The sequence below is a fragment of the Calonectris borealis genome, chromosome 3 (assembly GCF_964195595.1).
Source record: "Calonectris borealis chromosome 3, bCalBor7.hap1.2, whole genome shotgun sequence".
Classification (NCBI taxonomy): domain Eukaryota; kingdom Metazoa; phylum Chordata; class Aves; order Procellariiformes; family Procellariidae; genus Calonectris; species Calonectris borealis.
Genome location: NC_134314.1, coordinates 93,043,777 through 93,061,281, shown reverse-complemented (window position 1 = coordinate 93,061,281; position 17,505 = coordinate 93,043,777). Strand labels below are relative to the sequence as shown.

Here is a 17,505-nt window from a genome sequence, read left to right as displayed (position 1 = left end):
GTCCCTTAAAGACAGATTTTTAGAAGCTTATGACATAACTTTAGCTTGTGTGGGGAGTTGCTTACAATGCCAGCCCACATGGGTTTCTCGGTCTTAGCTGATCAAAAATTGCCTGCTAGAAGACCATACGATGGCATATACTCTTACACAGATGTTCGTCTCAGAGGTGCAGATAAACAGTATTTCAGTGTTCAGATACTTTTAAATGTTTTCTGTCATAGTTAACACTGCCCTTCCTTCTCCCCCATATTTTTTTTAAATAGGTAAAACCAAAGACAGGATTCAGACTAATCACCTTCTACAATTACATAGCTTTGAGATAACAAGTAGTACAAGATTAATTAACTCTAATTGTTTGCAGAGAAACATCCAAGATGATAGCAAAATTCAACCCAAAGAATTAACAGACAAATTAGAAACAACAAGGAAAAAAGAAAATTCATTGTAGGTCTGAGTTTTCTTCCTGGAATTCCTAAAGGAATTAAAATATATCTTAAGTCTAGTTAGAAATCCATGCCTTTTTTCCTATCCCTTCCTCCTTCTTTGAGGTCAGCATTGCACAGATCACGGTAGGGTGTTTGATTTGAAGTCTAGGGTAATAAACCTTTGAACATTATTAAATGACGTCAAAAGCAATTCTATTTAGGCTGGTCTCAGCTCCTCATTGATCTCTTTTTCCTTCCTCTCTTGAAATTAACAAAAAAACTCATATATTTTTCTTGGAGTTTGATTTCTTTCATGCTCCTAAACACTTTTTAAAAAGTCTCATTTTTTTGCTGAAGAGGACATGTCTTCTTGAGAACTTGCTGCTTCCATTTGCCACCAGATACAGTGTCATCATGTGACCTTTTCATATGGGTATTTGCCAGCAGAAATCAGCATTTCTTTTGGCATTTGGGTTACTCATTTGTTTTGCTTTAGCTTCTACTTTAATTTTCATCCATTTTTGCCTCTTGTTCATGTACAATCCTGCGTGAAAAGAAGCAACTGTATCTGAATTTTCCTCAGTGCCAATATGGGAGAAGGAGGAAAGAGAAGCTGTGCAGTCTCTGTTCTTGCAGGTTTTCAAGACCCAACTGGCTAAGCCCCTGAGGAACATGATCTACCTCAGAGCTGACCCTGCTTTAGGCGGGGAGTTGGCCTAGAGGCCTCCTGAGATCCCTTCCAACCTGAATTATATTCTGATCCTAAGTTGGCAAACGAAAGGACAGTTTCTGAAGAAGCGGTTGGGAGTGAAAGGAGACTACAGAAGGACTATATATATTTCAGTCTCTTCAGAATTTATTCGTTGCAAAGACTCTGATGTTTCCTTAAAAGTAATTAACTATTCTCCTCAGAGGAAAAAAAAAAAACACCTGAAGATTTTGAACAATAATATTAGTTTAATCAATTGCTGCAACACATAGCTGCAGTAGCTTTTAGCAGTAATTTTTGCCCAGAATTTCTCCACAAAATTAACTTCTGTCACTAAAAGCATCAGTCATGAAAAAGATCAAGGAAGTGCTCGTGCAGCCATGACTATGTACATCATATGAAGGATTATAAAGATTTACTATACTGAAATGTCGAGGGAAAAAAGTCATAAATGTTAAAACATGTGAATGCTCTTTAAGGACAGGGCTCCTAATTTTAAGTGACAAAGTTATAGGCTTCTTACAGAGATTCTCCTAAAAGATTTATGCTCCAGAAAAGTGAGATGTTCAGCTAGCTCAATGGGCTCCAGATGGTCAAACAGCAGGCAGGCTTTTCCTTTCTTGGAAATTCTCTTCCTCTGTGTAACTCTTCTCATCCAGTCATAGGAAGGACTGCAACAGTAAAATAGGTATAATTCTCAATTCTGTCTGGGTATATGTGAGTGTAGCCCACAGTTTGCACATATAGTATGAAATTACGAAGAGGCAGACCATGAGCCTTCTGATCTGTGACATCCGGCACATAACAAACACTCAGAGTAAGACCCATTCAGAAGCATAACAGAAGATAAGAGTTTCAGAGGCGCTACTGCAAATGATAAATCATAGCAGGTTTCAGAACAAAAGGACAATGTACTCTTCTCTATAATACAGGAAGCCTTAATTAAAAAATGCTTTGGAAATACAAGAACGGGTCACACCAAATTCTGATACAGAATAAAAAAAGACTTGAATAACATCAAGGATTAATTTTTATTCTGTAAGACCATAGGTCCATGAAATAACGGAACATCAGAAACCGTCAGTCAAACAGCTAACAAAACAGTAAGAAGTGGGTGGACAAACAGGCAAATAATTTTCTTGCAAGCAATGGAATAATTCCTACCCATATACAGTAAAAGCACTTCAGAGAGCATAAAGAGGTTGCTAATGATATTTTAAAATGAAGATTTAAGAGGCAATATTCACGTGATTTCACTGGTACTGTTCTTGCAGGAAGTCTTGCAACCTTAGATTAGTAGTGCTGTCCTTCCAGGTTACTATGCCATTTTTAAATAAGGAAAAATCACTAGGATATGCCATATTTTAAATGAAAATCTACAATATCAGGTGAGACACAAGAGCCTGTCTGTGATGTTTAAAAGTTAACTTACATTTCAGCGTGTCAAGGCAATAGTAGTGTAATCATTTTGATGCAATAAAACTACAAATGTGAATGCTAAAGATTATCCAGTTAAATCATAGAAAAGAAGTACACCGAAAGCCATTAGAAAAAATTAACAGGTTATTGATGGGAGAACAAAAAAGCTTCCCTGAGAAAATGCAAGATTTACACAACATGCCAGTCACTGCATTGCTTGTCATTCTGTATGAAAAAATTATAGGAAAAAAGTAATATTAATCACTCAATTGGCACTAGCTTTGTCAGGAAAATTATTTCTTTCCCGTTTACATTAAAAACTTATATACACATAAGAATCTTCTTCTTACTGTGACACTACAACTAGAATTTCAACTTTTTAGTAACTTCAAATTTAGAGGAAAATATAATCTTTTTGTAACTGCGTTTTTGCTCTCTCGACATCAAGATGGCCCTTAATATTTTTATATTTTGCACAGAACTAGAATTCTGCTCTTACAGAGACAGAGAGAAAGATGTTGAAGCTCATAACATGCTTACATGCTGGAGATATCGATGAGATGGATGTGATCCTCATATCCGAGCTGGCTGGCTACTTCTCGAAACTCTTCAGTTAAACGAATCAGCCCAAGATCCAAGTTAAACTCCGCAGGAAATTCCAAAATCCAGTATCTGAAATCCACAGACAGCGGTTCAGAGATGCCCAGGGATTCAGGTGTAACATTCAGTGGCTGCATATATATACACGCATTTTATTCAATAGGACTTACAAATATTTCAGACCCAATGGCTTTTGGGCAGAGAGGGTGGACTACCCCAACTTGTTGCTGCTGTGATTATCTGTGACACTGAAGTGGCAAAAGCCACTTTATCATATAATTTCCTTTGGTTAACTCACCACAGCAGCACAGCAGCATTCTACCGAAATGCGAAATTTAAGTGATGCCTCAGGTGACACGCACAAAAGGCACACACATGTGTCCTGACTCACGCTTCCAGGACACTCAGATGACACTTGCACTTATCCCTTGTCTAAGTGAGACACTTTATCTGTTCAGAAAAGATTTTTCAATGAAAATAAAAATATGAATTTGAGTAGCAGTTCTACCATGATAACCACGTAAATGAGATGTTTCCTCTGGTATTTAAGGGGGTATGGAAAAGGCTTTATCAGTCTTGCTTTCAATACCTCCCTCCCTTTCTTCACAGTGATGTAACTCAGTCCAGAGGAAGAAAGAAAAAGTTTGAGGGAAGCAGGTTATATCCTGTTAGCTTAAAAATTCATGCTTTCTCTTTCACAGAGAGATGTTCCTACACAAGCACAGCCTAATACATGAAAGCTTTCCCACAGAAACAAGGTCAGAGACAGTTGGCGCAAGGATCAGAACATACTCGACCTATAATAGCTTTGACATCACTAACACACTCCTGTCGTGCGTGAACTGAAGCCGACAGCCCAGAGACACTCTTCCTCTACCACACTAGATTACATCTTGAAGCAAAATGTGTCTTTCCTCTGTGTGGCATGGAACCAGTCTCGCCCTAAGAGATGTCACACTCAAACACCAGGTAAATCATAGCGCAAGTTTTCAATCAGCTTTTTAGGTCAATACAGTTAAGTGTCTTAAAGGCTGGATGGCTCAACGTAAACAATTGTTTTCAAAGCACAGAAATTCACTCTTCACTATGGACTGGCGATCAAGTTAAAAAAAAAAAGAAGAGAAAAGCTTTATATTTCCATGGTTTAGTTTTAATCTTTACAAAAAGAAATTACATTGATACTCTTCACAGAAGCATAAAAACAAAATGCTGGAGGACCAGAAGCATGCTTACCTCATGAAATAGCAGATTTTTAATCTGAATTCATTGCAGTTCTCCCCATTGGCATCTCTATACGTAGGCTAGTTAAAGAAAGCTTTGTGTGCCTTGATTCAGTAATGCTGTTTTTACCTACAGAAGACTTTGACACTAGCCCAGCTGAATAACAAACAAACTGAATAACAAACAAAAATATCAAACTTTTCTTTTAGACATAACCACGGTATGCTCTGATATTTCATTCACTTTCACAGCATCTTAGGAGGGACAGACCATTTCCTGGCTGCCACTTTGGTTTTTGCCCTAGCAAAAATGCGTCTATTATACTATTCTGAATATTCTGTTGAACGGTTTCTTGCCCGCTCTGGTTAACCAAATACGATAATACTTCTGATTACTGAAGACTTTAAGAGGTATAAATGACATATAGGTTCTTAGCTACCACTGAGTACCAAGTTCCTACTAGCCCAAGGCCAGCCGGCCGTTACACGTTTGAAATGTTATCTTGGCAATATATTTCCACTTATTCAAAGTTAATTCAAAGTATGCCTCAGCAAACTTGTACAGATGGAGAAAGCCCACAACCAATAGCAGAAAGCAGCTTACAGACTTCCACCTTTTAGGCTGAAAAAATCTCACTCCTAAACGTTGTTTGTCACTAATTAATTGACACATTTTTACATGCGGTCACAGAAACAGTCTGCTTTTGGCATAGTAATGTCAATTTGCAAGTCTTCCTGAAAGGATATGTGGACAGAAGCTTGCCAGCCAGCTCTGTGGAAGGCAGATACCACCGGTGCATTAAAAGAAAGGTTCTTGGCAAATGGCTGGAGCACCGATTTCCTTTGTCATCTGCAAAAGAGAAACAAGTGAGTTAACCACATTATTCACTGACAGAGACAAGCTTTTATTCTTCAAGTGGAGTCAGAGAAAAAAGATCAAAAGTGGAAATGTTGGGGCATATCTACCAAATAGGTAGGAAACAAAACCAAAGAACACAAATGCTCCTTTAGTGATAACTACTGCTAGATTGTAGTGGTAGGTAAAAAAATAATCAGTGTCGATAACAGGCCATAGCTAGAAAAACAGGGTATGGACAGCTCTATGCTAAACGTTATACAAAGAGACTGCCAGTAATCCAAAGAACAAATCCAAAACTATTCCACCAAAAGAGCAGGGAGATGATTTATGTACAACCACTTACAATATTTCTTTTAGTGCAGCCTTATAGCCTTATGCCAACAATTACATTGTTAGAAAAGGGATCTGCCTCGAGGAATTAAGTTTCAAAGCAACACCTCACATCTGTGCCTAGGGTCCCATCTCCAGCTGCTGTACAGATCCTTGTGTCTTTGCAACATAGCCACTGAAGCTACAGAAGGAGTTACTCCCTAGCACGCTGGCTGACCATCAATGTTCCTCAACATCTGCAATCTTAGGTTATTTTCTGTCTGTCACTCTTTTAAAAGACAGTAGTCGATATGCATGTATGAAACAGGAACAACACATGGACTACAGTTGTCAAGAGAGTGTGTGTACAAGGAAGAGAGGCATGATTTCTAACAGACAACAAGTCTATGGGCTCTGCTACCTCTCATTAGGTATTTAGAACAACAGGTTTGATGATAGTGGTCTACAAACATGGATATATGGGGATGTACTACACTCAGTAGCAAGATCTGCCCCTTAATTATTTCACGTCTCTCACCTTTAGATACTTCTTTCTCTCCACAAGGGAAAAAAAAATCAATACTTCATTCCAATCAAAAGCTGTCCTGCATTTCAAGAGAATCTGAATGTAGCTTTGTAAATTAAGGCCCCATTTCAAAGCATTTAAGCCCATCCATGAACTCATCTGACTGCAATGTGACATATGTCATGATTAATGGTGTTATGGATCAAGGTCTATTTCATCACTTCTTTCCCTCAAACCTGGTACATCACATTTTAATAAGAGTAAAAAGATTACCGGAGCCTTAAGTCATATTCTTGCCAATTATTGCATGATGATTCGGAAAACCTTTCAAAAAAATGACTGGTCAGAAATGCAGCTGTGTAACCACTCAAGACAAAGATCAATGCCAGAAATAACTCCTTGAATAATTCAACTAAATTCTTGTCCTGGTGAAGGCCAGCATTTTAAAAACCACTATATCCACCATAGTGCATTATCTGTATTAAGAAAATTTAATACAGCATGCATGTGATTAAAATTCTGGCTCGTGTGATTCTGGGCCAAAATGAAACACGGAAAATTTTACAGAACAGAAATGTTGTTTGCCAAGGAAAAGACTGGCTAAATCAGAGAACAGCAGGGGTTATATTATAAAATTAATTTCAAGAACAAAGCAAAGTCAAATATTGAAAAAGCGTACCAAACATTTCAATACAAGCGTTCAAAAGCTCATCTAATGTTGCAGCCTTCCCAAGTGTGTTTGACCCCATTGTCCTTTAATTGTTGTCAAAAAAAAAGAGACATTTTCACCAAGTAGAAGGATGCTTCTTCAGCTGCACAGCTTTTTCACTTTATTGTTGGTTGTGTTCTTAGCTGGACTTCAAGGAAAATCTGAAGAAAGTAAAAGAAATCATAACTATATGACTATACGGAAGACTTATCAGGATGCAATGTTTACAGTTCAGCTTATCTTTTCTATAAACTGTTTTTTCCCCACATGATACAGAGCACATGAAAGACTGCCATAAGCTTTCCCTACATTCCAGCCTGTGTTTTTAAGTGTTGTCCAATTGTTTGTCCACTAGCAAAAAATAAATCCATAGCAAGGGTCATAAAACAGAAACCAGATGGTAAATGAGGGCATGCATGTACAATGACGCACATTTTGTTCAGGTCATTTTATTTACACTTGATAAGTCACTTTTTGTTAATAAGCCTGCTTTTATGTTTTTAATCATAACCATTTTTTTTTCCTAAGGTTACCGGTTCATGGTAATGCTAATGGTCTTAATTGGCACAGACCGCATAAAATGTTTAATGAAGTTCATAGCAAACATTAAACTAGGAGGTGATTTTTCAAAGAACTTTAAGATCAGTCCCTACAGCTTTTTAAAATAAATCTTCCCACGGTAGCTGAATACTCACAGAAAGCTGAACACATACAGAAACTTCTAAATTGTACCATACATCTACTATGCATTTAATTATCAAATAACCATTTACCTGAAAGATGCACAAAATACTCTGTAACAAGTTTTCAGAAATAATTTTAAAGGTTATATTTAAAGAAGGGAAGAAATCAGTATTTTATTGTTTATCTGTGACTAAGCCCTGCTACTGCCTGACCGTAACAAGTGTTTGAAATGTGACAAACAATAACAAAGTATATCCAGCAACTTTTCTAGAAAAAAAAGCAAGAGTAAAGCTAACACAGTCCTTGAAGTGAAACAATGCAGGAATTTGGGAAATTGCTTTTCAGAAGTTGTTGCATGTAACATAACTTTTTAATGTTGGTCACGCAAAGCACTGATGAACTATATACCTGGTTTAATTCACCCACAAATATCAAGTTTTTCAAACCTACCATGTCACAGACCTCGTACTGCAAATTCAGTCCTGGTAGGATTGGCATCCTTCACCCTTTTTAGTAACCCACCCTGACCCCCTCCCAAATGCCACTGTTACAACGAGCACAGAGTGCTCTGAGCTAGGTCCCTGTGAGCTTGCAGCCCTGCAGACGTCACCGTGGTCCAGCCACCCAAGGGACACCAGGCAGTGGCAGCTTTGCTGGCCCTGCTGGTGCCACCTCAGCCAGGCAGCTCACAGCCACGGCGTGGGCAGGCGTGCTCCTTCCTCAGCAAAAGGCAGGGCCTGACATATCCTGACACAACTCCTACTTCCCAGAAAGAGGAGAAAATGCTGCTCGTTCAGGCTAGGTCTCCACTACTGAACTGACCATGCCCAGACCGGCTCCCAGGTGCTGAGGCCAACTAGCAGAGGTTGGCCCATACCTACACCAGTGAAGTCTCTCAACCTCCCAGACAGACTTGACGTGAAAACTGCCCATTGCTGGCCTATGCTAACTCCCACCTGCACCTTAGATCCACTTAGGAGACCACTAACTGGTCAGAGACCCTCTAGCAGCACAGTGTATTGCATTCCAGCACCTGGAAAAGTGTCCCACACTGGATAGTTCTCTATAGACCCACCTTCAGAGTCCTGGAAGGTTCGGGCTGCTCTAAGCATGCAGCGGCGTTTTGCTTGGAAGACCTTCAAAGATACTATTAGTTTTAAATGGGTGTTTACAGCCAGATTCTTTCTCGTCCCATCCAACAAAGGACTTAGACAGGAAACAGTTTCCCCTGAAGCTGAGAGAAGGACCCTGCATGAAAAAAGCACAGCTCACGGAGCAGGGGGTTTCTACAAGTCAATGCACACACACAGCCCGGGTCAGCCAACACGAAACATGAGCAGAGAGGTGCAAGCATTCAATCCTGCCCCCCCAGTGCCTTCCTCCTAGCCAGAAGAAAGCACTTTCCCCTTGGTGGTACAGAACCCCCTCTTGAAGGAACACACCAGGAATCACGCAGAGCTCCTCTTTGCAACAGGCAGCCTCAACCCTTCCTGCTAGAGCTGTGCCATCATGCAAAAACCAAAGTTGTCTGAAGTGGACCAGAGAGAGAATACAGGGAGCTACGTGGCTCTCTAACCTGCTGGTCAGGCCGCACATGAGCTAGGGTTACCCTTAGGTTCAGTCTTTCTTCCCAAGACTGTTTATGTATTTAAAATGAAAAAAAGTAAGTAAGTAGAGCATTTTCTTGGTTTACTTGCTTTGAGAGTTCGCCAGCAGCTGCGCAGTGTTTTTCAAGATCACAATTTTGTACTTTGGCACCAAACTTTTGCTAGAATCCCACTTTGGGCATGTTTGTCCTTTTTGACCATCCCCAAATCCTTCTCTAAGTGCTTAAATTACTGGCTTGATTTTTCACAGACCCAGCTATCTAGCTCTTCCAACTTCATCTGACTTAGGGTTTTTTTCAAGAGGAGAAAAATAAAATAAATTTTACATTGGCTATTTAAAAATATTTTTTAGTCAGCTCTTCAAAAAATAGAACTGAGAAAAGCTATTGCATTTTCTGCCTATCCCTTGAAAACTGCTGAGCATGAAACGTAGGAGGGGAAGAGATTTCATCTGGCTTTTCAGTTTTGTTTGTATTACCATCCTCCATAATATATAGCATAGGAGAGTATCATCTCTGTCTTCTGTTGGCAACAATATAAAGGCAGCCACATAGTAATTAACAAGTAATGCTCCATCTAAAATTGCAGGGTTTTTTTTTAATTATATGACAACTACTTAACTAGTAGATACCTAGATCCTGATGTTAGAGTACCATCCCCCCAAACAGCCTATCTGACCACTAAAGGGTTTTATTCTCATAATGCTTTTTATTCTAAAAGAAGAATAAAACATTTCCACTGGAGGAAGAACTGGCTGGCTGGGGCTAAGCCACATATCCACAGCTGAGCCAAAACCTCATATCACATCTCTTGACTGCAGACTCCAACAACCACAAGCATTACATCATTGTTTGTGTGATTAAGCACTGCTGTTCTACTAGAACAATAAACATTTTGTCTATATCATGCCACAATGGTATCCAACCTCTAGAGATGGATGAGTAAAATACAACTATAAATTTCATCTACATAAATTAAATAAATTATATTCTGATAGTCAATGGTTCAATGCAAGAGAAGCACAAAAAGAAAAAAGAAAAAAAAATCATAGCAGAGCTTTTCTACATGTAAAGAATTAAAAACTTTTGAAATAAGTGGCTACTATTAAAAGATTGATTGCCAAAGGTGCAGTTGGACTCCCAAATAAAGATAACCTAGAGAATCTCTGCCCCCAGGTGCTTCCCAACATAACCCTGAAACATCTCATTACCATCCAGCTGTTTCAAGAGGATTCAGGAAAACTGGATAAGAAAAACAGAGCTCACTCAATGAGATCACACAGTGAATGATTGCATACTATAATGAAACTAAAAAAAAAATTTTGCCTTATAATGGAATTACAAATCCTATTGGGTTTACTGTGGTTAACAGAGGCTATTAAGGACAGAGAAGGCACACCATTCTCCACAGCTACCCATTCTCATTTCTTAATTGGGCCACTTGAAATGACAGACTCCACTGCAAGTCTTGTTGGTAACCTGCCACAAGCTGGGAAGGGATTTCAGGGTGATAGTCAGGGATGGGTGAAGGCTACACCAGTAGGAATATGATCAACATAGACCTTAGCACTCCCTCAAAGCCTACAGCTTTGTCTTAAAGGACCCCCTTCATTTAGGTAATAGATACAACCATAATACTCCTATGAACCAAGTCATGGTATCTGGCATGTCATGCTTTATTTCATGAAAAATTACCATTACGGGATGCACACTTCCTACTTAGGGGGAAAGCAGAAACATCTGCAGTGATGTGCCCAGAGGTTAAAAGTTTGTGATGGACTGAATTACAAAACATAGAGTCCCTTCCAAGTCTTGCCGTCACCCTGACCGCTACACGCATACAGACAGTTACTTTGAGCAGATGGCTTTCCTTAGCACTCTTGTGCAGTGTAATCACATTTTGTGTTCAACATTTTTGAAGTCTTGAGATGGCACTATTGTGGACTGTCTTGATAGATGTATTTAAAACAAGTGTGGAGGCTATGAGCTCTTGAGACAGATGTGGTCAGGTCTAATACATTAGTTTTTAAAAGAAACAGGATACCCTGCCAGCAAACTTGTGGTCTTATGCAAAAGCACCAAATGGTGTGAACAGAGTGGGCAGCATGCAGTCAAGTTTTAAATGTTGGCTTCCGTTGTTAGTAAAACCAAAAAACAACACTTTTACTGCTGGAGGCTACTAAGGGGAGGTCCACACCTACAAGTTACGGCAGTTTAACTAATATTAAAATGTCAAGCCAGCACAAATCCCTGTGTGGGCACTTTCACATGGATTTCAAGCAAGTTATATTGGTTACAGGTGCAAGCTAAACCAATAAGTTGGGTTTAAATAGGCTTAAATTTGACATACAAAGTAATATTTATTTAGCTAAATGAAATTTAAACAGCTTTTTAGCCAAGCCAAAGTAAATATACATGTAGCATTTTCCTCATTAATTAAAAGTGGGCTATTTTCCTTCTACTTAGGGATAATAAATAGAGCCACACGCAAACAGTTCAACTTTGACACAGAGGCACCTCTATGGGTCTCAGTTTATCCATAAACTTTGCAGAAGCCTGTACACAGGAGACTCATATTCTTTACAAGATTAGGACATTCTTGGGGGTTTAAGTAAGCCAGACCTCCCCTCGTCTCCCCCTCCTCCAAGCCTACAGGACACACCACTGAATGTTCGCATTAAACGGCTTCCACCTGGCTGCTGGAGAAAGCAGCTAAATGTGAGCAGCTGAACAGGGAAATCAAACCAGTAGCAGTATGCAGAAGAAGAAGCTGAGAAGAAACTGAGAGTCTCATGAGAAGGTTTAAGGGTAACTTCCCTTGCTACACCTTTTTTCTTCATCCTGTCTTGCTCATGTCCAGGGCAAGCTCTTCAGGACAGGGTTCATCTGCTACCCTGTAGATGTAGAGGGGGCTCTCGCAATGAGGCCCTTTCTTGTGATTAGTCTCCACACACATTAGTGTAATTACCGTAATAAGAATCCCAGCTGGGACACATAACGGCTGCACCTTTGCCTACACAGGTGCAATCGAAACATCTGTTTGGGTGCAAGTCAAGACCGGTTCTAGGTTGCCTAATGCATGGCTCCTGAAGTTCTTCCCCTCAAGCAGTTAAATAGTTCTTGTAGGTGGTGAGTACCAGTTTATTTATTACAGTACACACAAGTCCATTTCTAGAAAACTCTGAGCAAGTGACATACGTGGTCAGGTTTTTCCAGCGTCTGACACATGCTGAAGCTGTGCTAGGCAGAAAAGGGCAGCGATGCTGGGCTGCCAGGCAGCTAATGCCACCGCTTCTGTCCCAGTCCACGACCTCAACCATCACATGCAGCAGGCTGCAGGATGGCACATCTGGCTTACCGATGACATTTGTCATGTGGAGCAGGGACACAGAACAAGGGAGAGATTGTGGTACTGCTCCATGAATGCAAGATACAAGCCTTGCTGGGAGCAGGGGAGGAATGAAAATTAAATACGAGAGTCTTGGGCTCATCCGATGTGACTCACCAGTACTCATTCATCTTTGCTACACACCTTGAGAGAGCAGTTACGCAATAAACCACAATAACTGTCTGCACCCTATTACTTTGATTCATTCTTTTTCTGGATCAAAGGGGAACTTCAAAAGACACTAAAGAGAGTGGGACGTCTGTTTCTCAAAAGGGGAGAGGACAGGGGGATGGCTAAGTGTACACTGCTGATGGGTGGCTAAAGCCAAACCTTGTATTAACAAGAGACACCGCAGAGGGGATGTTAGTGGCTCCACAGCTCTACAGACTCCGCTCATTCGCCTACCCCAAACCAGTGTAATCTCTGTGGTGGATTGGCCCCAGTTAGCAGTCAAGCACCCACACAGCCACTCGCTCTCTCCCCAACCTCACAGTCCAACAGGGGACAAAATAAGAGGAACAGAGCAAGAAAAGTCATGGGTCAAAATAAAGAAGGGGAAATCATTCACTAGTTACCATCATGGGCTAAACAGACTCAATGTGGGGAATTTAACTTATTTCATTACTAATTAATATAAATATTTAATTACTGATTTGGGTATTGGGAGACAAAGAAGACAAACATTAAAACACCTTTCTTCCCACTTTCCCAGGTTCAGCTTCACTCCAGACAGCTCTCCTTCCCTCTTGTTATTGCTGCAGTCCCTTCGGTGAGGCGACGAGCAGTGCAGAAGGTCAGGGTCAGTGCACAGCAGATTACCTCTGCTGCTCCTTCCTTCGCACTCTTATCCTATGCTCCAGCATGGGTCCTCTATGGGCCACTGCCCCTTCAGAGGTGTACCTGCTCTGGCATGGGCTTATCCATGGGCCACAGTCCCTTCAGGGAAGTACTTGCTGCACCACAGAGGACCTACTAGTCCTCTGACCGTGTTATTCCCTCTGTTCTTCCCTCTGTTGTTCCCTCCACCTCTCCATTCCCTTGTTCTCTACGTGTTCCCTCCCTCTCAGCATTTTCTGCCTTTTCTTAAACATGTTTTCACAGAGGTGCCACCAACTCAGCTGATGGGCTCAGCTGTGGCCTGCAATGGGTCCCTTGCAAAGACAACTGGAAGCAGCGGTGTCTGGCACAGGGCAGCCCCTGCCACAGAGGCCATGCCTGCAGCCCCCCTGCTGCCAAAACCTTGCCATTTACATCCAATATAGCCTCTAAGGGATGAGCATTTGTCACCTTAGCACAAAAGTATGCAAATTACAAATTGTCAAAATGTATTTCATTATGCTTCATTTTGAGAGAAGAGTCCACTGGGCTAAATATTTACTTTCAGGTAATCACAGATCACCCAATGAACATAGAAGGATATTATAAATTATTTCAGGGCCTAGAATTCTACTCTTCTATAGGAACAGAGGTTAAATGAATAGGACCATAGGTAAGAAACCAAGTGAATATATGGATCCACTCATATGCACTACAAAACTATTAGTTCAGAGGCATATAATGCCTTGTAGAAGTTCATAAATTAGCATATGGGGTACAAAATATGCTGACCTAACATAAAAGAGCAGCTTACAGAAATCATGAAGAATGCTAATGGACAGTCACATGACCAAATACTTTCAGTAATCAGAAAGTCACTTGATTAAGGCTTGAGCTGCTTAGACAGCATTTTGTTTAGCATTCATATCTCTTTATGTGAAATATAACCAAGATGATTTCTGAGACAACGGAAAAAAAAACAGGTTTCCTCTCTTATAAACCCCCTAAAATAATGAGTAACTTGATAACTGGATTTGTAAAAACAACAAAGGTTTCGTTCTCAATTGCAATTCTAGCATTTTATGGAACTGGTTATCTACTATACTTCAGCTTTGTCCCATCCACCTCTATATTTGTTTCCTCAATTTACAGTGTCAGCATTTGTCTCTCTAACTGCAAGTCCAGCTAATAATGGCAGTAAAATATGAACATATATCCTTGATTTATTCCATGTATTATGATGATGACACCTTACTTCCACTTTCCATGGGTCAAGGTAGCACAATTGCCCAGAACGCATCAGGTTCAAAGGAAGAGCTAAAGGAAGACTTTAGTTCAACTTCAAAAAGAGGAAAACTTTCAGCCACACTTCTCAGTAGATTCGTCACGAAAATTGTTTTGCTATTCCCAGTAAAGCAAAATTAAAATTACAAATATCAGACATTTGATTAACGTGTATGACAGCAGGAGACGCAGCTCTTCCGAGAATCTTTGCCCTTCAGCCATTTTAGAGATCTCCAATACCAAAATACAATCCATCAGGAGAGGACAGCAAACAGTAATAAGAGTTCACATACTCAACCTTTTTTGAGAAACTAAATAAATACACTGTCAATACCTCTTACAAGTTATACTACTGCCTGTAAGCCTTCCGAGAAACTCTTGGCAATTACCTTTACTATTCACAGACTTGCATGCAGCTCTTTACAGTCTTTCATGAATAAGTCTGGTTTGTTAACCTAGTCACATAGGTCAAGTCAGAGGAAAAAAATACCTTATCAGCATATATTCTTGACTGGTTACACTGTTACATGCCTTTAATGAGACTGGACCAGCCCAAGAAAAAACATTTTTTTAGTTATTTTAAAACACGTACGGGGAAATAATCAACCCTTCAGTTCTGACAGAGAAGTGTATTTATTATCATATATCTGTTACAAAATATTTTAATATTTTTTTAATATTTACCATTGCCAGCTATATTCTCTTAAAGCCAAGCTAGAAAAATCACATTGATTTGTTAATTAGATTACTAAGAAATCCTCTGCTCTATTTACCTAGGCCTTCTGGTATCTTCAGCTTGGAGATTTATATTTTCCCCCACAAAGCTTATTTTTTCTCATTTTTAACTAAGCCAAAATTATTCTATAGTAGTTTAGTCCCTGGGTAGTGTCTTTTCTGAAGCTGTTAAATCTTCCGAGACTTATGACAGTTTTAAGAGTCAAAACTACTTTCAGTTTCAATCAATTTTAAGGCAAAGAGGAAAAATAAGAGCCTCTAACTTGTATTTAAATTCAGCAAGTTTAGTATCAACGTTCTTGTCTGATAAACCCGTGGCTTCCAAATCGATTTTCCCTTGAAAGAAGCTTTTTCACCCCATATAATTCTGTAATTTCTAGTTATTTCCCATGTAGACTAACTGCTCATGGCACAATACTTTCTAGGCCCATGCTGGCAGACAGCCACATTGCAAACATCTGCGCCACACATTATAATGATGCCACAGGAATTACAGACACGAATGGAGCTTCTCAAGCACATCAAGCTCTACAGGCTTCTGCTGGTCACCCAAACAGCAGAGATTATAGCTAAGCGCCCCAGAAAGCGAGATGTTAAAACACATTCCCTCTTCCCTTTTCCATCTCCGCGGCTACATTGTATCAAGAGCAGACAAAATTATTATCTACAGTCACAGATACCAGTGAAGGGAGACTTCAACACCTCCTACCTACCTGCTATCATTGCCAGCATCGATGACCATACCTGATTTCTCACTCTTCCTGTTTTCCTGTGTTCCCCTAGCTGAAGAACAACTGCAGTTACTTTACATCTAATAAAAGTAAGGGCATCGCCTTGTGAAGAGAGGAGGTTAAGCGTGTGTTTAGTTTTTCCTCTTTAGCACTGTTATCCCATACATTACCTCACCTCTCTCCCCATGAATTCACAACCTGGTGTGAGGAGTGGCCTCCCTGTGTAGAGAGCAGTTTTGTGCTGACCTTTCCTCCTGCGACTACAGTCAAAACATGGGTTGGCTTCAGAAATACCTTGACCACACATTTACAGCCTGAGAAGTACTTATCAGCGCAGTAAATTGAAGGCAGCAACTGGTAAAACAATAAAGGCAGGAGGAGGCTTTCAGAGACTTAAGTAATGGGAAGCTGAATGTCTGAGATGGAGCAAGACAGAGTTAAAAGGACAGAGGGGAGGGACCGAACTTTGGCTCCTTTTGCTCATTTGGCTGTTACAGTGCATTTGTAATGGAATCATCCCTCATTTTCCCTTTGATGAATGTAGAAAATGGTTCACATGTAACTGCTATTTCCCCACAGATGTGCTAATAGGTCCCAGACAAAGAGAGAGACTGGATCAGTTGCTAATGGTGAGTAACCCTTCTCACTCCCTGGTGGCAGCTTCCCATTCATCTGGGAGCAGTTACTCTTTAAAGAGAGAATGCAAATTAAAATAGTACGCTAGAAAACACTGACAGACACACATGCCAGTAGACAGACCTGCTGTGTGATCCTAGGAACTCATGCAAATTGCCGTCTACTGCGCACTCACATGAATCAGGGATGCCTGCCTTGTGCAGTGCTACGGTTTTGCATCTGCAGAAGTCACCGATGACTCACAACTCACAGGCAAAGGCGTGCAAAAAAGCTGGTAGAGTAAAAACACAGCCTGGAGGTCAGGAGAGATCCAGCATCTTTCTTTGTGAAATTCTTTCAACAAATGCTGGACATCAAAATACACAGGCAGTTCCTTACATTTAGTTATTTTCTACGAGTTTCCCTTGGGAAGATGGGTGAATTGATGGCAGGCTTCGGATTTCTTAATGATGCGGACAGAGTTTTTTAAACACAGGCATACAGTGTTTCTTAAGCAAGTTCAGAGGTTTTTAAAATAGTAAGCCTCTAACAGAGAAGAGCAGGAACGAGATTAGTTGCTCTTTCTAGCGTGTCTGACCAGATTTTGTACTTTTTTTCAGAGGTATCAAAGCAACCATCAGTCAGCTGACTAAACCTTGTTTCCTTACTAAGCAGTCTACTAAGAAATACATACTGGTTAGTACAATCGTATGAAGACACACAGCAAACCTCTAAAACTCTTTACGATACAAGAAGAAGTCTACATAGTACAGGATACAAGAACAGTGTCACCACAGTTGATTCCTATATACAAGCTTTTGGAACAGAGTGAGGTTTTTTAATAACCATGTATCTTCCTAACAATAAGAC

At 40.2% G+C, this 17,505-nt stretch overlaps 1 protein-coding gene across 1 annotated transcript in view; it reads right to left on the bottom strand.

Annotated features, from left to right (window-relative positions):
* Positions 1–17,505, bottom strand: part of RASGRP3 (RAS guanyl releasing protein 3) — a 65,154-nt gene that overhangs the window by 25,298 nt on the left and 22,351 nt on the right. The window contains exons 2-6 of the mRNA XM_075146702.1: positions 6,747–6,937; positions 5,121–5,223; positions 4,387–4,449; positions 3,094–3,225; positions 1,658–1,805 (exon numbers count right to left, since the gene is read on the bottom strand). Coding sequence (XP_075002803.1) covers positions 1,658–1,805; positions 3,094–3,225; positions 4,387–4,449; positions 5,121–5,223; positions 6,747–6,816 — 516 coding nt within the window. The 5' untranslated portion in view covers positions 6,817–6,937. The remainder of the gene's footprint in view (positions 1–1,657; positions 1,806–3,093; positions 3,226–4,386; positions 4,450–5,120; positions 5,224–6,746; positions 6,938–17,505) is intronic.